Genomic DNA, 23,509 nt, shown 5'->3' on the forward strand with positions numbered 1-23,509 from the left:
AAAAGGGATGGATGGAAGGGGGAAGGGAGGAGAGAAGGGGGAAGGGAGGAGAGAAGGAGGGAGGGAGGAAGAGTGAGAGGGGAAAGAAAGGATGAATTATGGATGGATGGATGGATGGAAGGCAGGACTAGAGGGAGGGAGGAAAAGGAGGGAGAAAAAGGGAGGAGAGGGAGGGAGAAGAGGAAGAGGGAGAGGAGAAAGGAGGGATGGGTGAAACATGGTCTTACATCTCTTTTTGTGTGGTTAACTTTGGTCCCTAAATGAACTGACGTTAAGTCGAGGACCAGCTCTAAAGGGAACCAGCCGCCAGCCAGCCTTGCCCTGCCCACCTTCCGCCAACTCCCTTCTGGGCAAGAAGAACGGCCAAAGAGACTGTCTTTCCTTTTTTTGTTTGTTTTGCTTTTCTTTTTCTCCCGTTTTTTTCCCCTCAGTCCAGGCCAGTTTCGGCTCTCCTCCTCTGAGACCCCCTGCCCCATCCCCAAAGTCCGAGAAATAAAATTAAAAACAAAGCCATCCTGGCACCAGGAGGAGGAGGAGGGGTAGGGACCCATCCGCCGCACTGATCTGAGCAGGAGGGCCAACCCACTTCCACCAAAGGAGTTGGGGTCCCAGAAGTCATTCGAAAGCTCCTTCGTGGAGCTAGCAGCCCCCTCCCCACGACTGCAAGGGGGGAGAATGGGGAAAAAACGAAACACCACGGGAAAGCTGGGGAAGGAGGCGAGGGCTCTTCCCACTGAGCAACACAGCATCCTTGGGGGCGGGAGAGAAAATAATGAAGTCCGTCCAAGCGTCGCTCGCTGCAGGTGGTGCGATTTTCACCCACTTTCTTGGTGCATCCCGGCATGGTGCCCCTCTGCACGGCTGTGTCACTGCCAGTCGCCAGATATTGGGGGCACGAGAGGGCAGCCGATGGACACAGGGCGAAGTCAAAATTGGAGTCACGCCCCCCTAACATCCCCCTGGCCGACTGAGTCTGAAGGTGGGTTTTGGGGGGGCGTCGGCGCATGGTGAAAGGGATAAGGCAGAGGACTCTGTCCAAACCCTGAAGAAAGGAGGAGCCGCTGTCACCAGAGGCGATGTTGGTGCAGGTTGCGGCTGAGCACCGACCGGATGTCCACTGTGAACCTGGAGGGAAGGAGATTCTGATCAGGGACCCTTTCTTGCATTTGTTTCTCTCCTGTCTTCGTTATTTTACAAATAAATTCAAGGCGGCGGACAAATCCAACCCATGTGGGACTAAAACTCATGGACTCCCTGGTGATTGGGCCAAAGTCACCCAGCTGACTTTCGTGCCTAACGCGGGACTAGAACTCCCAGTCTCCTGGCGATAGGCCAAGTCACCCAGCTGGTTTTCGTGCCTTAGGCGGGACTAGAAATCCCAGGCTCCTGGTGATAGCCCAAAGTCACACAGCTGTCTTTCGTGCCTAAGGTGGTACTAGAAATCACAGTCTCCTGGTGATTGGCCCAAAGTCTCCCCAATGGCATTCGTGCCTAAAGCAGAAATAGAAACCCCAGTATCCTGGTGATAGGCCCAAAGTCACCCAGCTGGCTTTTGTGCCTAAGGTGGGACTAGAACTCCCACTCTCCTGGTGATTGGCCCAAAATCAACCTGCTAGTTTCATGCTTAAGTCAGAACTTGAACTCCCCGTCTCATGGTGATCCCTAAGGTGGGACAAGAACTCCCAGTCTCCTGGTGATTGGCCCAAAGTCAACCTGCTGGCTTTTGTGCCTAAGGCAGGACTAGAAGTCCCAGTGTCCTGGTGATTGACCCAAAGTCACCCAGCTGACTTTCGTGCCTAAGGCGAGACTAGAACTGCCAGTCTCCTAGTGATTCGTCCAAAGTCACTCAGCTGGCTTTCATTACCAAAGGTAGGACAAGAACTCCCAGTCTCCTGGTGATTGGCCCAAAATCACCCAGCTGGCTTTCGTGCCGAAGGCGGAACTAGAATTCCCATGCTCCTGGTGATAGGCTCAAAGTCTCCCAAATGGCTTTCGTGCCTAAGAGCGGTACTAGAACTCCCAGTCTCCTGGTGATTGGCCCAAAGTCTCCTGGATGGCATTCGTACTTAAGACAGAACAACAACTCCCCATGTCCTGGTGTTTGGTCCAAAGTCACATAGCTGGCTTTCGTGCCTAAGGCGGGACTAGAACTCCCAGTCTCCTGCTGATTGGCCCAAAGTCTCCCGATGCCAGTCGTGCCTAAGGCGGTATCAGAACTCCCAGTCTCCTGGTAACTGGCCCAAAGTCTCCTGGATGGCATTCGTGCTTAAGGCAGAACTACAACTCCCCATGTCCTGGTGATTGGCCCAAAGTCACCCAGCTGCCTTTTGTGCCTAAGGCGGAACTAGAACTGCCAGTCTCCTGGTGATAGGCCCAAAGTCACCCAGCTGGCTTCCGTGCCGAAGGTGGAACTAGAATTCCCAGGCGCCTGGTGATAGGCCCAAAGTCACCCAGCTAGGTTTCGTGCTGAAGGCGGAACTAGAATTCCCAGTCTCCTGGTGATAGACCCAAAGTCACCCAGCTGGCTTTCGTGCCTAAGGCGGGACTAGAACTCCCAGTCTCCTGGTGTTTGGTCCAAAGTCACACAGCTGGCTTTCATGCCTAAGGCGGGACTAGAACTCCCAGTCTCCTGCTGATTGGCCAAAGTCTCCCCGATGCCATTCGTGCCTAAGGCGGTATCAGAACTCCCAGTCTCCTGGTAACTGGCCCAAAGTCACCCAGCTGGCTTTCGTGCCTAAGGCGGGACTAGAACTCCCAGTCTCCTGGTGATTGGCCCAAAGTCTCCCGGATGGCATTCGTACTTAAGGCAGAACCAGAACTCGTCTCCTGGTGTTTGGCCCAAAGTCACACAGCTGAATTTCGTGCCTAAGGCGGGACTAGTACTCCCAGTCTCCTGGTGATAGGCCCAAAGTCACCCAGCTGGCTTTCATGCCTAAGACGGGACTAGAACTCCCAATCTCCTGGTGATTGGCCCAAAGTCTCCGAATGGCATTCGTACTTAAGGCAGAACCAGAACTCGTCTCCTGGTGTTTGGCCCAAAGTCACACAGCTGGCTTTCGTGCCTAAGGCGGGACTAGAACTCCCAGTCTCCTGTTGATTGGCCCAAAGTCTCCCGGATGGCATTCGTACTTAAGGCAGAACTACAACTCGTCTCCTGGTGTTTGGCCCAAAGTCACCCAGCTGAATTTCGTGCCTAAGGCGGGACTAGAACTCCCAGTCTCCTGGTGTTTGGCCCAAAGTCACCCAGCTGGCTTTTGTGCATAAGGCGGGACTAGAACTCCCAGTCTCCTTTTGATAGGCCCAAAGTCAACATGCTGGCTTTCATGCCTAAGGCAGATTCACGCCTAAGACAAATTCCCCGTTTCCTGATGATTGGCCTAAAGTCACCCAGCTGAATTTCGTGCCTAAGGCAGGACTAGTATTCCCAGTCTCCTGGTGATAGGCCCAATGACACACAGCTGGCTTTCGTGCTTAAGGCGGGACTAGAATTCCCAGTCTCCTGGTGATTGGCCCAAAGTCAACCTGCTGGCTTTCATGCCAAAGGCAGAACTACCTGTCTCCTGGTGTTTGGCCCAAAGTCACCCAGCTGGCTTTTGTGCCTAAGGCGGGACTAGAACTCCCTGTCTCCTGGTGATAGACCCAAAGTCACACAGCTGGCTTTCATGTCTAAGGCGGGACTAGAACTCCCAGTCTCCTGGTGATTGGTCCAAAGTTACTCAGCTGGCTTTCATTACCTAAGGCGGGACTAGAAGTCCCAGTGTCCTGGTGATAGGCCCAAAGTCACTCAGCTGGCACTCGTGCCTAATGCGGGACTAGAACTCCCAGTCTCCTGGTGATTCCAGCTGGCTTTCACAGATAAGCTGGGACTAAAGCTCCCTCTCTTCTGGCATCTAGCCAGGTGCCTGGACTCCCGAAGTCCAAACACTTGCAAGCTATCCCTAGGACATGTTGCCAAGATGCTGCTTGGGGCTGGGACCACCCCCTCCCTTTCTGTACGAAGCCCCCCCTTCCTGTCATTCCCCTGGTGGAGTCTGACTCTGAGGAAGTGGAGGAAGAGCCAACAGGGAGTGGGCGTGTGGCTCCAGAGGTGGTGGAGGAAGCTTGGGAAGGGCAGAGGCTGGCTGAGCAGTCAGAGAAGGATCCAGGCCCATCCCCTATCCATCCTAGGTCACACAGGGAGGATAGGATCAGGAAAAGCGAGGTCTACTCAAGAGGAGATTACCATGATCCTCCTGCTCAAGAAGGGGGAGTAGTTCCGTTGGGGTGCTGAGGAGCAGGCAGCTTTTGAGGCGTTGAAAGTCGCCTTTGCTTCTGAGCCTATCCTCAAACACCCTGATCCAGGCCAGCCATTTGTTGTGGAAACAGATGTTTCCGATGTGGGTGTTGGTACAGTGCTCCTCCAAGCCTATGCTCCCGCAGGCACCTTGTTCCCGTGCGCTTATTATTCCCGGAAGTTGTCGGCTCCAGAGCGCAACTATACAATTTGGGACAAGGAGCTATTGGCGGTTAAGGTTGCTTTTGAGGTAGGTGGCACTACCTGGAGGGGGCCTCATCACCAAATCGAGGTTTGGATGGATTATTGCAATTTGGAACACCTACGTACAGCTCGGACATTGAACCAGCTTCAGGTGAGATGGTCCTTATTCTTTGCTCGATTTGATTTCCGGGTAACCTATGTTCTGAGTGGAGGGAATCAACGCGCCAACGCCCTATCTCGGAAGCTTGAGTATACCCGAAGGGAGGATAAAATCTTGCCAGTGATTCCGTTGGAGCGGTTTGCGGCCACCGAGGAACCTGTGGACCTCCGAGTGAGGATTCAGGAGGCACAGCAGCAGGACCCATTTGTGGCAGCTCGACATCGAGAATTGGATGAGAATGGGAGACAAGAGACTCCTTGGGCGTATATTGGGGTCCTGTTGCAGTTCCGTGATCACATTTACATGCCTGGAGATCCTCTTCATGGCCGTATCCTACGTCAATGTCATGATAGTCCAGTGGTGGGATACTTTGGGGTGTTCAAAACACTGCACCTCATCTCTAGGACATTTTGGTGGCCAAGACTTAAACATGATGTGTTGGGATATGTGGCATCCTGTGGGATCTGTTGCCAAGCCAAGTATGCTCCTGGTGCGCCCCCTGGTCTCTTGCAGCCCTCGCCCACGCCAGAACGACCGTGGGGGGCAATTTCTTTGGATTTCATCATTGAGTTACCACCATAGAATGGTGCCACAACCATTTTGGTGGTGGTGGATATGTTGACTAAAATGCCCCACTTTATTCCATGTGCAGGTCTTCCATCGGCCAAGATAACGGCTCAATTGTTTATCTCCCATGTTTTCCGGTTTCATGGGTTACCAGACCGCATGGTATCAGATCGGGGGGTACAATTTACGGCACGCTTCTAGTAGACCCTACTCGCAAAACTGCAGGTTCAGGCATGTCTGTTGTCTGCTCATCACCCCGAAACTGATGGGGGGACAGAGAGAGTGAATGCTATTTTGGAGCAGTACCTCCACTGTTTCAGCAATACTCAACAAGACAATTGGGTGGAGGTGCTGCCGGTGGCGGAGTTCGCTTATAACAATGCTCAACATGCATCCACCCATGTGTCCCCTTTCTTTGCTAACTATGGGTTTCATCCACAACTTTTCCCTTTAGCCCCGTCTGATTCCCCAGTTCCGGCAGTGGATGTTTTTGTAGGAGTTAAAAGCTGTGCACCACATGGTCCGCGATCAACTAGAGAGAGCCAAGGAAGACTATAAAGTTTGCACACTGACATCGTTGCGATGTTCCACCTTTAGCGGTCGGCGATCGGGTTTGGCTCTCTACTTGATATTTACCAACGACGCGACCATCAAAAAAGCTCGATCACCGTTACTTGGGACCTTTTCTGGTCGAGGCGGTGATCAATCCTGTGGCTTATCGTCTCTCCCTGCCACGGACCATGCGTATCCATCCTGTTTTTAATCGTTCCGTTAGTCCCTGCCTCGCCCGACAGTCCGCATCGACCGGCTCCATCACTGCCGGCCCCAGTAGCCCCTCTGGGAGAGGAGGAATACGAAGTGGATAGCATCCAAGATTCATGCAAGTTGCGGGGCCGATTTCAGTATTTGGTGGCATGGAAAGGTTATGGACCAGAGGACTTCACCTGGGTCGATGCCACTGATGTTCATGCTCGTTTGGTCCAGGAATTTCACGCTCGGTTTCCTCAATGTCCTTGTCCGCCTGATCCCGGGAAGGGGGCCCTGCAGGGGGGGATAGTGTCATGCCCTGGTGGAGACTCTGAGGAAGAGGAGGAACAGCCAACAGGGAGTGGGAGTGTGGCTCCAGAGGTGGTAGAGGAGGCTGGGGAAGGACAGAGGCTGGCTGAGCAGTCAGAGGAGGATCCAGGCCCATCCCCTATCCATCCTAGGTCATGCAGGGAGGAGAGGATCAGGGAAAAGCGAGGTCTACTCTAGAGATTACCAGGATCCTCGTGGCTTGCAGGTGGAAGCTATGTATCTAAGTTTGCAACTGCGCAGTTAGAATTGCTGAAGTCAGTTAGTGTTCACCTTGAAAGAGGCTTATATTTGCTGGCGTTCTTCCCATGGACTTTTCTCGGTTATTTTCCTGGAGTTTATAATTAGTTACCTCAGCTTGCTTCAGAACTCTCATCAATGCGGTTTGTTTTGGTTTTTCTGTTTGCCTCATTATTTACTTTTGTGACTTTAAACTGTGCCTAATAAAACAGTGAAGTTGAAGGCTTTACCAGACTTTAATATATGTTTTGGGTTGAGAGACTACGGGTCATCACACTTCCCCTCCCCCCAAGGCCAAGACACCTCCTGTCGCCAGGGCTCTTACCTCAAGGCATCGAGCATGGGGAGGAGGTTCAGGAGCGCCGTGTCCCCGGGGTCGCTGAACCACGACTTGATGGGGATCGCGTTATCTGCCAGAGAGAAAAGCAAGCACCTCATTCACCCAACCCAAGCAGAGACCATTGGAAGCCCGGGGGTCAGCCATATCCACATTCTGGGGTCCCCCGAGGCTATGCGGATGGGTCTGAAGCCTGCGGAAAAAAGCAGGGCAGCAGCCCTCTCCCACCAAACCTACAGCAGAGGGTTGTGTAAATGTGGCCCCTTTAAAACCTGTGGACTTCCACTCCGAGTAACTTTCTTAACAGTTGGAGGGTATGCAGTAGATGTAATATATCTTGACTTCAGAAAAGAGCAGCTGGGGAATTCTGGGAGTTGAAGTCAATAGGTATTAAATCAGGGGTCTCCAACCTTGGCCACTTTTAAGACTTGTGGACTTCAACTCCCAGAATTCCCCAGTCAGTCATGTAGGGTAACTTTCTTAAGAGATGGTGGGTATGCAGTAAGCTTAATATATCTTGAGTTCAGCAAAGTGGGGGGAAAAAGAGCTGGCTGGGGAATTTTGGGAGTTGAAGTCCACAAGTCTTAAAATGGCCACATTTGCAGACCCCTTGTAAGGTCCAAAGAGACCACATGCCCCAAAAGAATTGCTTATGGACACCATCCCCACACCAAATTCCCCCTCTTCAGGAAACCCTTTTTCCATCAAGTCTCCTTACACATTTTCCCTACCCCACCTGTTTTATTATGTTATTTACATCTGCACAACTCAAGGTGGAAAACTTTATCTAATCCTCCTTCCTCCTATTTCCCCCCTCCAATAATAAGCCTGTGAGTTTGAAAAAGGTCCTGGCCCAAAGGTGCCCAGCTGGCTTTCCATCCTTACGGCGAGACTAGAACTCACCGTCTCCTGGGGATTGGCTTATATTCAACCAGCCTCCTCCCCCACCACACACACACACACACAGAACCACCAGCCAGCGAGGGGTTGAGAAAACGACTGGTCCAAAGTCACCCAGTGTATTTTCATGGAGAAGGCAAAACTAGAACTCTCTGGTTCCTAGTGATTGGCCCAAAGTCACCCAGCCAGCTTTCCTCCCCCCACCCCACCAACCCAGCGAGGTCATATGGGTTGAGAAAGTGACTGGTCCAAAGTCACACCCAGTTTTCATGAAGCGGGACTAGAACTCACCATCGGCTGGTTGATTCTGCCCAGTCACCCAGCCAGCTCCCCCTCCCCACATGTAACAAGCACCCAGTGAGGTTGCCTGGATTGAGGAAGTGACTGGTCCAAAGTCACCCAGTTTTCATGGATAAGGCGAAACTAGAACTCTCCGTCTCCTAGCAATTGTCACCCAGCTGGCTTTCATGTCTAAAACAGGACTAGAATTCACCGTCTCCCGGTTTCCTTCCTGATGCCTTAACTACTATATCTACCTCTCTTAAACATCACTCGTGTCTCCCACTCCCCGCCTTCTCTCCAAGCTCAAAAGTCCTTGGGATCTACTCAGTCATAACCATTTCTTTGCCCTTCTGGAGATCATCTCCATTTCTTGGATCTTGTCATGCCCCTGGTAGAGACTGACTCTGCGGGAGAGGAGGAACAGCCGACAGGGAGTGGAAGTGTGGCTCCAGGGGTTGTTGAAGAGGCTGGGGAAGGGCAGAGGCCATCTGGGCAGTCAGAGGAGGACCCAGGCCCATCCCCTCTCCATCCTAGGGCAGGCAGGGAGGAGAGGATAAGGGAGAGACATGGTCTACTCGGGAGGAGAGGGCCACGATCCTCTTCATGGGCTGCAGCTGTGACAACTGAATAAGAGGATGGACATGCGTATGGGCGAGCGCTGGAAACAAAGCGTGGAAATATCTCTAGTTTATGGTTCCTCTCGGAGTTTGGCATCCTTCTGTGGACGTCCTCCAGCCCTTATCTTGCCTGGTTTGTGTTGCTTGCTGGTTTGTGTTGTCTTCCATCAAGGATATTTGGAGCTTGGAAGCAAAGTGAAGGAATAAAAGGGGCTTCACCTGTTTTTTGTGACTGTTTTTATTTGGTATCCCACCCTGGGTCATCACAGATCTCTTTCCTAAGTCTAACTACCTAATTTAAATCCAGGAGGAGGGAGGGCTTTCTTTTGGCTACGCCTGTGTGCTTGAGAACCCAGAAGGCTGGGCCGCTTTAGCTTTCGTTCAGCTTCTTGTTTTTTGCCAAGTTCCTGCCGCCCATTTCCATGAAGGCCAAGACGGCCATGGAAAACTCAAGATGCTTCTCATCACGGGTGCAAATAGGAAATGACTTGCAGATTAAGTTTCCCTCGCAGGAAAAGTTCGAATCCGCCTCCTCCTCTTCCTCCTCTCTGCAAACCCCACTTCCCTCCTAGTGTTGATGATGGTCCCTTAGTTACGTGGTGAAACGTCTGCAGGAAAATAGCCCAAGATCCCACCATCCTGTTCTCCTCCTCCTTCTTTCTGCAAACTCCACTCCCTCCTAGAACTGATGATGTTCCCTAGTTGGGTCAGGAAACGTATCTTGAAGAAAACAACCCAGCTCAGGATTAACTGGGACACTACAGTCTTCCTCCCCCTCCCCTCCCCCTCCTCTCCTTCCTGCCCCCTCTTCCTCCTCTCCACGAACCCCACCCCCTTCTAGCCCTGATGATGTTCCGTACTCGGGTCTGGAAGGAAACCACCAAGCTTTGATAACACCAAGGACCCCACCTCCTCCCCTTCTTTTCCTCTTCCTCCTCCTCTCCCCAAATGTTTGCAAGGAAACCACCCAGCCTAGAGATCACCAAGGACCCCACAGTCCCTCCCCCTCCCTCCCATTTCCTCCTCCTCCCTTCTAGCACTGATGATGCTATCTAGTTGGGTCATGAAATGTCTGTAAGAAAACAGCCAAGCTCAGAGAGCACCCACCTTCCTTCCTTCCTTCCTCTCTCCCTCCCTTCCCCTTTTCCTTCCAGTTGGACTAGATGACCTCTCCAAGGTCCCTTCCATCTCTATTACTCTGTTATTCTTTTTCCTTCCTTCCTTCCTTTCCTCCCTCCCTCCCTCCCCTCCTCTCCAAAAACCCCATTCCCTTCTAGCACTGATGATGTTCCCTAGTTGGGTCAGGAAACCACTGCAAGGAAACCACCCAGCTCAGAGAGAACCAAGGACCTTACAGTCCATTCTCCTCCTCCTTCTCTCTGCAAACCCCACTCCCTTCTAGCACTGATAATACACTTCCTCTTCCTCTTCTCCTCCTCCTCCTTTCCACAAACCCTTTTAGCTCCTCCTCCTATTCTTCTTCCTCCTCCTCCTCCTCCCCACAAACCCTCCCTTCTAGCATTGACAATGTTCTCTAGTTGGGGCATAAAACGTCTGCAAGAAAATAACCCAGCTCAGAGCATCAAGGATCCCTCAGTCCCCCTCTTCCTCCTCCTCTTCCTTTCCACAAACCCTCCTTATAGCTCCTCCTCCTCCTCTTCTTCTTCCCTCCTCCTCCTCTCTGCAACCCCCTCTCCATTCTAGCCCTGATGATGTTCCCTAGCTGGGTCATGAAATGTCTGCAGGAAACCACCCAGGTCAGAGATCCCCTAAGGACCCCACAATCTTCCTCTTCCTCCTTCCTCCCCCTTTTCCTCCACTCTGCAAACCCCACTCTGTTCAAACCCTGATGATGGTTACCCAGAAGGGGTGGTGGTGTCATGAAAAGGTTCTGCGAGGAAATAGCCTGGCTCAGAGAACACCCGGGGACCCCACAAAACTTAATTTTTTTTAAAAAAAAGCATGAAAAAAGAAACCACCCCTCCAAGGCTCTTGCCTGGATGGCTCCTGTAGGCTCCTGGGGAATTGTCCAAGATGACAATGCTGGACAGGTCATTGTGGACCACCGAAAGGTCTTTGATGTAACTGCCCAGTTCCAAAGTGCAGTGCTAGGGGAGATGACAAAAAACAGAGAGGGTGAAAAAACAGCCAAGCAGGAAGGAGGGCAGCTCAGGAGCCCTGGGTGGGGTGGGGGCCTCGGGCTCCAGGTGAGGGGAAGGTGTCCGTGTGGCCACTCACCTGCCTGTAGTATCTCCTCCTGAGGATGCTCCTGTTGTTATCTAGCTTGTCTGCTACAGCCGAGCCGTAGATTTCCATGCTGGCTGTGAAGACCACAAGCTCATACCACTGGCTCACCTGAGAGGAGGAGGAAGAGGAGAGAGGGAGGAGGAGGAGAGGGAGGAAGAGGAGGAGGGAGGAGAGAAGTAGAAGTGGTGGAGGAGGAGAGGAGGAGGGGAGAAGGAGAGGGAGGAAGAAGAGGAGAGGGAGGAGGAGAGGAGGAAGAGAAGGAGAGGAGGAGAGAAGTAGAAGAGGAGAGGAAGAAGAGGAGGAGAGAAGAGGAGGAGGAGACGGAGGAGGAGAGAGGAGGAAGAGGAGAGGGAGGAAGAAGTGGAGAGGGAGGAGGAGGAGGAGAGGGAGGAGGAGGGAGAGAGGGAGGTAGAAGAGGAGAGGAAGGAGGAGGAAGAGGAGAGGGAGGAGGAGAAAGAGAAGAGGGAGGAGGAGGAAGAGGAGAGAGAGTAAGAAGAGGAGAGGGAGGAGGAGGAGGAAAAAAGGAGAGGGCTTTTCTTACAGAGATTCATTCCCAGAGACTCCCAAGACCAAGGGAGGACAACTATGGCAACTTTCAAGCATGGCTGGTTGAGGAATTCTGGGAGTTGAAGTCCCCAAGTCTGAAAGGGGTCACGATTAACCCCCCACCCTCCCCGGCTCCACAACCTCCACAACTTTTAAGCCATGTGGAGTTCCAACTCCCAGAATTCCCCAGCCGGCTATTGCCGGATTCATCCGCACAATGCAGGTGGTCCTTGACTTACGACCCTCAATGAAGGCCGGGACATTTTAGGTGGCTTCAGCGAGAAATTGGTGAAGGGAGCGATTGCCCCGTTTTTTTATGACTTTTCCTGACCCGGTTAAGCCGTACCGCCGTTGTGAAGGGAATCCGGCTTCTTCCTGCATCAACTTGGCTCGCTGGAAGGGTTGCAAAAAAAGGGGCATCCCGCGACACATACCCCACTCCCCCTCCGGGATGCTGCAGCCGTCATAACTCCGAGTCACTTGCCAAGCAAGCCTGAACTTTGATCCCGCGACCACGGGGATGGTCAAGGGTGAAAAAGTGATCCTTAAGTCCCGTTTTTTTCCGTGCCGTTGTCGCCTTCAAATGGTCCCTAAACGAATGGTCATAAGTCAAGGGCAGCCTGGAAACCCGGTCGTTAAGCAAATCCAGCTTCCCCGCCTCCACTTTGCTTGTCCAAAGGTCGCAAATGGGGACGCTGCGACCATCATAATTTTGGCGGTTTTTAAAAAAGTTTTTAATATGTAAGTTTTCCTTTGACATAGATGCAAGTGCTTAATAGACAGTGTATTGTCAGAGTCAATTTACAAAAAATATACAGTCCAAGCAGTAATAACCTTTGCTTATGTAGAATGCCTATTCTTCTCATTTCTAAGTGCTACCTGTGTTATCTAACCGTGGCGAAACAAACAACCTGTCAACTCATAAAACATTCCTAGGCCTGTTTTAGTAGTTGCCATAATAAAAAAGGGGGAGGGAGGAAGGAAATCTGGGAGGGGGAGAGAGGGAGGGAGGGAGAAAGAGTGAAAGAGAAAAAGAGACAGAGACAGACAGAAAGAGAGAGTGAAGAGAAAGAGAAAGAAAAAAAGCAGAGACAGACCGAGTGAAAGAGACACACAGAGAGAGAGACAGACAGACAGAGACACACACAGAGAAAGAGAGTGAAGAGACAGACACACAAAGAGAGAGAGAGAGAGACAGACAGACAGAAAGAGAAACAGTGAAAGAGACACACACAGAGAGAGAAAGAGACAGAGAGAGACGGAGCCTGAGCCACCTGTCAGTCTTCTGATGGAGAGTCAACAGCCCCCAGGACTGGAGATGGCTGATGCGGAATAGGAAGAACAGCTGGGTCTGACGCGCAGAAGGCAGATGAGAGGAGTGGAAATCTATGGGCCAGTCCTCGGGACAGAAGAGCCACCACTGCTAGCAAACCCCACCCTAGCTCTGGGGATAAAAGGCAGGGGGCGGAGACGAAGAGGTGTGGCAGACAACTATTCATCTTCTGGCAGGACAAACTTGTTAGCCTGCAAGAGAAACTTTTTGCTGGAGTTGCCAGCAAAGAAATCTTTTGATTTCCCGTCAGAGGGTTTGTCGTTTGGGAAGCTGGGTCAGAACAGACCTCCCGAATCATTGTGTGTTTCGTGTGTGTTTGAGGGGAACTGTCGCATCCGTAGTCAAGGCACTGTCGTCAGAAATGCGCGCGCACACACACACACACACACACAGAGCGTGCTTACCACTTCTAGAAAAAAGTCAACGTGCGGCCTCTTATGTACAAAAAAGCGGACAGGATGCTTATCTATGACGACCTGGGGAAAGGAACGGTCATTAGAAAAAGGAACAGTCAAAGAGCCACGAAGTGCACGGACAGCCAGCACTGACAAAACTCAGGAAATTGTTCAACCAAATCACACCCATTTCCCAGAACCAAACTACTGAGGGCCCCAGGTAAACCTACAGAACTGAAGTTACCTAAGACCACAACTTCAGCCCTTCCAATCTGGTAGGCAGGGAAGGCAGAGCAATAGGAATTATATACCACTTCATGGTGCCTTGCAGACTGTTGTCAACTCATAAGTGTTGTACCTTTTGACTCTTGCGGATGTATCTTTTCTTTTATGTACACTGAGAGCTTATGCACCGAAGACAAATTCCTTGTGTGTTCAATCACACTTGGCCAATAAAAAATTATGTTCTGTTCTGTTCTATTCTAATTCATATTCTATATTTTATTATTCATTCTATTCTATTCCATTCCATTAATAACCTATGATTATCACTAAGTACTTATGATTCTTGATGAATGTATTGGTGCTTATGCACTGAAGACAAATTCCTTGGGTGTCCAATCACACTTGGCCAATAAAAGAATTATTCTATTCTGTTCTGCTCTGCTCTCTATATATTCTATTCTATTCTATTCTATTCTATTCTATTCTATTCTATATTCTTATATCGATTCTTACTAGGTTACAGAGCCCGATTATGACATTGAACATGTAAACAAGCTAAATTCACTACTAACATGGGCAACATCCTGCCCACACGCAAAAGCAAAATCTTTCTTGGTGACTTCAATCTACCTCACATTAACTGGACCCTAAATGAATATAAAACTGAACCCATACATGCGACCTTCTACAATGCTGTAACAAACCTGGGACTGGAACAACTAATAACCAACAATACTAGACTTAACAACTGCCTCGATCTCAACTTCTGCAATGGTTTGAATTTAATTTACGGAATACAAATTAAAGAACCCTTTTCCAACAGTGACCACAGCATGATTGACTTTTGTCTCAACATACGTCCACACAAAAATCAACACAACGATGTGATCCCCAATTATAACTTCAAAAAAGGTAACTATGATCTTATAGACAACAATCTCTCATCCCTTGATTGGCAATTTCTCTTCACTGGATGCAATACTGTTGAAGACCATTACAACATATTTTTACTTGAAGTCAAAAGAGTCATCAAACTATATGTACCAATAACAACTCCAAAAACCAGAAAAAAACAGATTACCCATAACAATAAGGTTCAATCCAAAAAGAGATCACTTTGGCAGAAAAACAAAACTCGTCACGTTGCCAACTTCAAAAGCCGATACAAAAATTTATGCCACCAGATAAAGACTGAATGCACCAATTATCACATTAAACAAGAGGAAAACCTTCTATGCACCAATTCCACCCGCGCTTTCTACAATTTTGTAAACAACAAACTAAAAGACTCAAGGTCCATCCCACCCCTGAAAGGACCTAATGGTAAAGACTGCAACGACACTATTAAAGCCAACCTCTTTAACACATTCTTTGGCTCAGTATTTGTAAACAGCAATGGATCATGCGCAGTATTTCCTAGTCGAACCACAGATAACTACAATGATCTAATTCATATCAATTTTACAGAAGACAATGTTGAAAAGCACTATGCAATCTAAAACCATCTCTATTGGACCGGACGGAATATGTGCCTACTTCTTAAAAAAAGCTATCCACTGCCATAGCCGAACCTCTAAGCATAATCTTGAAAAAATCTTTCAGGACCAGCTCCTTGCCAAAACTATGGTCATAAGCCACAGTCATCCCCATCTTCAAAAGGGAGACCCCAGCCTAGTTGAAAATTACAGACCAATATGCTGCGTCACCTGTAAAGTCATGGAATCAATTATTAACCAATCCATTATCCTCCACTTAGAGACAAACAACCTACTCTCTATAAACAATTTGGTTTCAGAAAAAAACTATCCTGCAATCTGCAACTCTTACACTGCAAAAACATATGGACTACACAACTCAATCAGGACAAAGCAATAGACACAATCTACATAGACTTCTGTAAAGCCTTTGATTCAGTGGTACACGACAAACTACTCCTAAAACTAAAATCTTACGGTATCTCTGGACACCTGCATAACTGGATAGAAGCATTCCTGTCAAACAGACAACAAATGGTCAAAATTGGGAGCGTCCTATCAAATTCTGTACCTGTCAACAGTGGTGTCCCTCAAGGCAGTGTTCTAGGACCAACTCTCTTCATACGCTACATAAATGACCTCTGTGATCATATTAAGAGCAACTGCGTTCTCTTCACTGACGATGTAAAGCTATTCAACACCACAGACAATATTGCTACCCTTCAAAAAGACCTCGACTATATCAGAATGGTCAAACAAATGGCAACTTCAAATCTCAACAAATAAATGCTCTTACATATTGGCAAAAAAATATATATCAGAAAATAAAATACAAGCTGAATAGTCAAGACCTTGTTGATGATCCAAACTCTGTCAAGGATCTTGGAGTTCTCATCTCTAATAATCTAAGTGCTAGAGCCCACTGTAACTACATAGCCAAAAAGGCATTAAGAGTTGTTAACCTAATCTTACATAGCTTTTTCTCTGGTAATATCACACTACTAACTAGAACATACAAAACATTTGCTAGACCAATACTCAAATACAGCTCATCAGTCTGGAACCCACATTACATATCTGATATTAACACACTTGAGAAAGTCCAGAAATATTTCACAAGAAGAGTTCTCCACTCCTCTACTCGTTGCAGAATACCTTATGCCACCAGACTTGAAATTCTAGTCCAAGAAAAACTAGAACTACGCCGCCTTCGGTCCGATCTAAGTATAGTATATAAAGTCATACATTGCAATGACCTACTTGTCAATGAATACTTCAGCTTCAACCATAACAATACAAGAGCACACAATAGATACAAACTCAAAGTTAACCGCACCAAACTTGATTGCAGGAAATACGACTTCAGCAACAGAGTGGTCAATGTCTGGAATACTCTACCCGACTCTGGGGTTTCTTCCCCAAACCCCAAAAAAACTTTAACCTTAGACTGTCTACTATTGACCTCACCCCTTTCCTAAGAGGTCTGTCGGGGGTGTGCATAAGCGCACCAATGTCCCTACCGTCCCTATCCTATTGTTTCTTTTATTTTTCTTGTATGTATTCATAACTATGTTACTTATACCTATTATCTTGTAAGCAATTGGCAAACCAAATAAAGTAAAATAAAAAATAATTTTTTTTTTAATTCTATCTGTTCTATTCTATTCTATCCTATACTACTCTACTCTATACTCTATATATTCTATTCTATATTCTATTCTATTCTCTATTCTATTCTGCACTCTATATTTTATTCTTTATTCTATTCTATCCTATCCTACTCTATACTCTATATATTATATACTATTCTATTCTATATTCTATTCTATTCTATCCTACTCTATATATTCTATACTATTCTATTCTCTATTCTACTCTACTCTGTACCCTATATTCTATTCTGTTGTATTCTATTCTTTATTCTATTCTATTCCCTTTCTTATTCTATTTCTATTCTATTCTTCCACTTTTCTATTTTATTCTATTCTATTCCCTTTCTTATTCTATTTCTATTCTATTCTTCTATTCCATTCCATTCTATTCTTATTCCCATTCTATTTCTATATTTTATTATTCATTCTATTCTAATTCTACATTTTATTCATTCTATTCTATTCTATTCCATTAATAACCTATGATTATCACTAAGTGCTGTATCCTATGATTCTTGATGAATGTATTGGTGCTTATGCACCGAAGACAAATTCCTTGGGTGTCCAATCACACTTGGCCAATAAAAGAATTCTATTCTATTCTATTCTAGACAGACTGACTGACTCCTCAAAACTGGAGGAATATTTTTTTATGTCAGGGCAAATTCCTGGGCCTTGCTTGTGCCCCCCTCCAATCCCAAACCACTCCTCAAAAGTTGATGGAGCGGCCAGACCCCAGCACTGTCCGAGGGAGGCCTTGGGTCAGTCCAGGTGACATGCAAGTCAAGAGCCCATCGGAGCCATCTCCACGTTTTGACCCAGAGAGACCCGGCTCTCTTCACACACACCCCGGCGCTCTCACTGTCTCTGGCCCCCTTTCCAGGCGAGGGGCTCACCTTCAGGATGAAGTCAGGGGGGGTTCCCGGCCGGATGGTGGGCCTCAGCACCCCGTCATGATGCGAGTGGATCAGGGTCTCGTCCAGATCCAGGACGAGAATCTTCCTCTTCACCTGATCTGCCAGAGAGAGAGGGGGGAAATAGGGGGCAGGTGTTTTCTCTTAATGGCTTTTTTACAGCAGGGGAGTCCTTGACTTACGACCTGCGGCTGTCGTAAATACGAGTCGGTTGGCAAGCATCTGAATTTGGACCATGTGAATATGTAGGCGGCGGCGACCGTCGTAAGTAGGAGTCGGCTGGCAAGCGCCTCAATTTTGACTGCATGGGGATGCTGCAACGGTTGTAAGTCTGAAGAGCGGCCGTAAGTCATTTTCCCCCCCAGTGCTGTTGTAACTTCGAACGGTCGCTAAATGAGCTCCCTGCCTATGGTGGGTTTTTTTTAAAGTTTGGAAGCTCACGTGCGAGTTGGGAAGCTGTATAAATTTGTTTGATCAATAAATTATAATGGGGGGAAGAGACAAAAGGCCCAGACAAACACACCCAAAAACCCCCCAAAGCCCCTTCCAGCCCCTCCAAAGCCCCCCAGTGATACCCTGAGAGAGGAGAGCATACATACTCAGCCGTTCTCGCGAAACCCGGGAAAGAGGGAGAATATCGTAGCGCACCGTTTGATACTGGATCACCTGCCGGCAGAAGACACAACAACAACAAGAGGGTTGGGACTGTGGCAACAGGCTGGGAATCCGAGTGAGGGCTTGGAAGGCCCAGGTCACACCCAGAAGCAGCCATGGAGGGATGCAGGCCAGGATCTGGCAGCTCCGTAAACCCCAACAACGCAAGGAAGGCGGTTACAGTGCTGCGGGGCCGAGACTCCTACGTCGGGGTTTCTCCGAGCGGCCACGGAGTCTTCCTTGCTTACTGACATGCACGTGAGAGAGAGAGGGAGGAAGTTACAGGTAGAGTTACCTGTAAGGGGCAAGGGGAAGGGCCACTGTTATGCCACATGATGGAAGGAAGACAGGAAAGAGAGAAGGAGGGAGGGAAGGGAGGGAGGGGGAAGGAAGGAGAGAAGGGGAAGGAAGGAGAGAAGGGAGCGAAAGAAGGAAGAAGGGGAAGGGAAGAGAGAAGAGAGTGAAGGAAGGAAGGAAAGAGAAGGGACTGAAGGAGAGAAGGGGAAAGAAGGAAAGAAGGAAGAGGAAAGGAAAAAGGAAGGTAAGGTAATGAAAAAAGAAAATTAAAGGGAAGGGAAGGGAAAGGAGAAAGATAGACAAGGGAGGGAAGGAGGAAGGTAAGGTGAGAAGGAAGGAAGATAATAGAAACAGGAGAAAAAGGAAGAAAAAAGGAAAAAGAAAGAGAGAAAGAAGGAAGGAAAGATGATGAGAAAGAGAAGGAAGGAAGAAGCAACCTGTTATTACAGTGCCAGCCAGGTCTTATCTGCAGCATGGATCCAAAATGAATCGTTGCAAGCTTATTTGATATACAAAGGTCAATAGAAGCATCCAAAAATTGAGGTATATGTGTATAATATGGGGTTTCAATAAGAAGAGAATGTTTGTACCTGGGGTTGAACTGTGCTTGGTTGTTTTCTTGAAGACTTCATAACGCAACTAGGGAACATCAAGGTTGTGGGCTCCTTGGTGCTCTCTGAGCTGGATGGTTTCCTTGCAAACATTTGGGGAGAGGAGGAAGAAAAGAAGGGGAGGAGGTTGGGGTCCTTGATGGTTTCTGAGCTTGGTTGTTTTCTTGCAGACCTTTCATGACCCAACTAGGGAATGTCATCAGTGCTAGAAAGGGTGGAGGTGTGCTCTCTGTTTATGTAGTAGTAGCTCTCCCCGTCAATGTTGGTAGGAGCATTCTTGGGAATTCCTACCCTTCAATTAGGAGGTGCTCACCAGTAATCAGCACCCCATAAGCAGAAATTAAGCCCAGAATTAGAACTACCAAGTAGTACACAAGACGCTGATCAAAGAACTACCAACACAAGCAAACAGTCAAATAGTAAAAACAGCCTAGTTAAGGAAGCACCAAAACCACTTCTAACACTGACAGGACAAACCAACTTCGATATAAATGGAGAGGAAACCTTGTAGCGCTGATGATGGTCCCTAGTTGGTTCATGAAACGTCTTGAGGAAAACCATCAAGAAAGGAGAGTACCTCTCCAGTCCTCCTCCTGCCCTCCCCCTCCCAATCCTCTTGTCCACAAACCCCTCCCTCCTAGAACTGATGAGGTTCCCTAGTTGGGTCATGAAACGTCTCTTGAAGAGAACAATCCAGCTCAGGAAGAACTAGGATCCCACAGACTTCCTTCTTCTCCACCTCAAGCCCCTCTGCCTTTTAGCACTGATGGTGTTACCTAAATGAGTAATGAGACGACTGCAATAAAACCACGAAGCTCAGAGAGCACCAAGGACCCCACAGTTCCTCCTCTTCCTCCTTGCAAGCCCCACTCCCTTCTAACATTGATGGTGCCACCTAGTTGGGTCATGAAACATCTGCAAGGAAACCACCCAGCTCAGAGACCACCAAGGACCTCACAGTCCTCCTCCCCCTCCAATCCCAGGGACCCTCCAGCCCTTTTCCTCCTCTTCCCCCTCCTTCCTCTCCCAAAAACCCACTCCCTCCTAGCACTGAAGAAGTAACCTAGTTGGGACACAAAATGTCTGTAAGAAAACCAACCAAGCTCAGAGAGCACCAAAGACTCCCACAGTTCCTCCTCCTTTTCTAGCCCTGATGCTGTTACCTAGTTGGATCATGAAACGTCTCCAAGAAAACAGCCAAGCTCATGGTGACTTTGGGACTTTTGGAAACTATTTTTTGAAAAAACTAAAAACATTTGGGTTGTTTAAAAAAAATCTTACAATGGCATTGTCGGTTGAAGAATTGAAAATGGAACTCAAAAAGCTAAAAGAAGAGGAACAAGAAGGCAGGGGCTCTTCTGGATCTGTTTTTCACTTCTTAGAAATGGCGATTTCTACCTACCAGGAATTACAACAACAGGAAGGCTGGGATGAAGAAGAAGAAGCCGTCTTTAATGAACAAATAATTTTAGTTGAGGAAGAAAAGGGAAAGAGGGGAAAGAGAATGGAGAATACAAGATTTAAAAAAACCAAGGGAAAAATAAGGTGAAAAATCGATACAATGTCAGAAAGCAACAGAAAAGAGGAATACAACAGAGAGGGGAGACTAAGAGGGCGGAGATTAAGAGATGGGGGGGTAAAAAGGCTAGATTCAACAAGAAAGGAAGGGAAAAAGGGAAGAGAAGTTATAAAGGCTTGAAACAAGATTTTAAAAAACAGGTTTTTTTTCAGAGATAAAAGGTAAAATACAATTTAAAAAGATTCTGCAAAAGTGCATAAGATTGTATTGTAGTATTTGTATTTGAAATAGAGTTAGAAAATTGGAACATTATATGAGTTAATAAAATATTAAAGGGAATGTGTAAAATGTCTAAGATTTAATGATAGAGTTTAATTTGCTATGGAACATTTTTTAACTATATTATAAACTTATTTTCTTATTTTAAAATGTAGAACGTAGAATGTACTAAGCAGAATCAGAATGGAAATTATATATTATTTTAAGTGTTAAATTTAGGGGAAAGATAGAAAGGCGTCACACTTCAACCAGTGATTACAGGAGAAATTTTGTATTAAAGAGAAAAGATAAATAGATAATTGAAAAACGGACAAAAGATACAAGTATAATGATTTAAATTGAGATGAAATAAATAAAATAGAATTAAGAGTGAAAAGAGGGGAGAAGACATATAGAAAATATAGAATGTTAAATAAGATATGAAATGGTATATAAGGTGAGCATGAATTTGATTTATGTCTGTACAAAAAGATGTAACCCGGGGCTAAGCCGCTTTCCAAAAAGAAGTTTTTTGTTTTCATGTTTTGTGTTTTGTTTGTCTATGTTTGTTTATTGAAAATTAATAAAATTTTGGAAGAATGTTGGAAGAGAACATATGAAATTGTAAACAAGACAGACAAAAGTATAAGTACAATGAATAAAAAGATATAGAAATTTAGGTAAAAGAAATATAATTGAATATGAAGAAAATGAGATAACCATAAAAGAAAATTAAGAGAAGTAAAGGGAGAAATAGTGAAAGTTGGAAAAAGAGTAATAAGATATGAAATTGAATACATAAGATGAATATGCATATGAAAGTGTGTCTGTATGGAAATGTGATAACCTGGAACGATGCTGTACTCAAATAAGATGTTTTGTTTTGTTAAAACTTAATAAGCAGCTTTCAGAAAAGATGTTTTATGTTTTTATGTTTTATGTTTTGTTTGTGTATTGTCTTTGAAAATTAATAAAATTTGTTAAAAAACAACAACAACCAAGCTCAGAGAGCACCAAGTCCTTTTCTTCTTCTTCTTCCTCCCATTCCTCTTCCTTACAAACCCCCCTCCCATCTAGCCCTGATCAGTTTCCCTAATCTGGTCAAGAGAAGCAAAACTACCAAGCAAAGGATTTTACTGCCTATAAAAAGCCCTCCTGCCCACAGAGGAACGATTGATGGATGGATGGAAGGAAGGAAGGAAGGAGCGGGAGGGAGGGAGGGGAGGGAGGGAAGGAAAGGAAGGAAGGAAGGAAAGGAAGGAAGGAAGGAAGGAAAAGAGAGAAAGACAATGGAAAGAGAAAGAAAAAATGAAAGAAATGAGAGAAAAAGAAAGAGAAAGAAATGAGAGAAAGAAAAAGAAAGAGAAAGAAATGAGAGAAAAAGAGAAAGAGAAAGAAAAAAGACAAAATGAGAGAAAAAGAGAAAGGAAAGAAAAAGAGAAAGGAGAAAGAATGAGAGAAAAAGAGAAAGAAAAAGAAAAGGAGAGAAAAGGAGAAAAAGAGAAAGAAAAAAATGAGAGAAAAGGAGAAAGAAGAGAATGAGAAGAAAAAAGGGAGAGAAAGAGAAAGAAAGAAAAAAAGAAAGGAGAGAAAACGAAAGAAAGAGAAAGAAAAGGAGAGAGAGAGAAACCCCCCTCCACCCTCCCTCCCCGCACTCTGCACGTCCTCAGAGGCGCCCTTGCCTTGCCGGCCTCTACTCACGGTGCGGGCCTGCCGTCGCAGCAGGTACAGCAGGAAGCTCCAGAGCTTGGCGGCGAAGGCAAGGAAGGCCCGGATGCCAAGCAGGCACTGCGAGCGCATCATCCCGCCGGCGGGGTCCACCGCGCCCCCGGCCCGGCCCAGCTCCGCCAGTTTCCAGCGGGGGGACGGGAGAGGAGGAAGACGGCAGGGCCCTCCCGTCAGCCCGTGCCCCACGCGGGCCCCGCCATCCCGCCTCCTCTCTCTTCCTCGGTCGCCCGCTCACTCGCTCTCCCGCCTGAGGGGGAAGCGCTGCACCCGCTCCGCCGACGCTCGCCTCCGCTTCAGAGGGACACTTCCGGAGCAACCGACCGACCGCCCATCGTCTACTTCCGGGTCGCCGTGGGAAAGGAGGCGCGTCCAATTAGAAGGTGAGGGTGGAGGAGGAGGCGGGGCTGGGAGGAAGTCGCGCATGCCACCCTGGGCTTTATTATTAAAAAAAAAAAAAAAAAGTGGCCGTCGAGGAATTTTAAAAGCGGGAGGATGGGAGCCCGGGAAGACAGCGCGCGGCATGGACGGGTATGCGCCCTGTCCTATTGTTTCTCTTATTCTTTTATTTTTCTTATATGTAACCATTTCATGTATTCACAACTATGTATACATTTATACTTATTATCTTGTAAACAATTGGCAAATCAAATCAAATAAATAAATAAATAAAGACCAAAAAAGAATAAAACCCCATCAGCGGAAACGCATGCGCGGAAAGTTCCCGCTTTTTTTTCCTCTCACAAAAGTTGAAATGCAAAAAAAAAAATCGATTTAAATACAAAAATGAAGTCAAAGCATTCGCCAGTTTTTATTTCCTCCTGCTTTTCTGGAGAAGCCACGAAAAAGAACCGACTGTGGGGAAATTAAAAAAAGCAGGCTGGGTTGGGGGTTTTTTTGGGAGGGGATACGGATACAGGGACAGTGGGCAACACTGCAGGGTTGTTGTGAAGTGGGTTTTTTTTCCCCCTCAATGATTAGCAAGGAGGGTGTTAAGTTCGGAA

General features: G+C 47.3%; 1 protein-coding gene across 3 annotated transcripts; it reads right to left on the bottom strand.

Annotated features, from left to right (window-relative positions):
- Window positions 1-375: 375 nt before the first annotated feature.
- On the bottom strand, window positions 376-22,811 carry LOC113427883 (CTD nuclear envelope phosphatase 1). Of its 3 annotated transcripts, none has more exons than XM_026690424.2 (8): window positions 22,482-22,811; window positions 18,041-18,107; window positions 17,424-17,542; window positions 13,185-13,256; window positions 10,893-11,009; window positions 10,651-10,762; window positions 6,844-6,928; window positions 376-1,125 (listed from the first exon to the last, which is right to left on the bottom strand). In XM_026690424.2, exons 1-8 carry the CDS (start codon window positions 22,581-22,583, stop codon window positions 1,065-1,067), a joined length of 735 nt encoding a protein of 244 aa, XP_026546209.1. In that variant the 5' UTR covers window positions 22,584-22,811; the 3' UTR covers window positions 376-1,064. The 3 variants fall into 3 exon arrangements, with proteins under 3 accessions (XP_026546209.1, XP_087812351.1, XP_087812350.1); XM_087956225.1 differs by lacking the exon at window positions 22,482-22,811 and adding an exon at window positions 18,391-18,461; XM_087956224.1 differs by lacking the exon at window positions 376-1,125 and adding an exon at window positions 6,459-6,718 and having other exon boundaries at window positions 22,482-22,782.
- Between the last annotated feature and the right edge of the window lie 698 nt (window positions 22,812-23,509).

This window comes from Notechis scutatus, chromosome 2, assembly GCF_049901735.1.
Source record: "Notechis scutatus isolate UNSWTSFEM ecotype Mainland chromosome 2, rNotScu1.2, whole genome shotgun sequence".
NCBI lineage: Eukaryota > Metazoa > Chordata > Lepidosauria > Squamata > Elapidae > Notechis > Notechis scutatus.

Bases quoted from the DNA above. Each gene is read 5' to 3' on its own strand.
- LOC113427883 (XM_026690424.2), bottom strand. From the start codon at position 22,583: ATGATGCGCTCGCAGTGCCTGCTTGGCATCCGGGCCTTCCTTGCCTTC. The intron at 18,108-22,481 runs GTGAGTAGAGGC...TTCTGCCGGCAG, and splicing joins TGCGACGGCAGGCCCGCACC to GTGATCCAGTATCAAACGGT. The intron at 10,763-10,892 runs GTGAGTGGCCAC...CATCTCCCCTAG, and splicing joins GGAGGAGATACTACAGGCAG to CACTGCACTTTGGAACTGGG.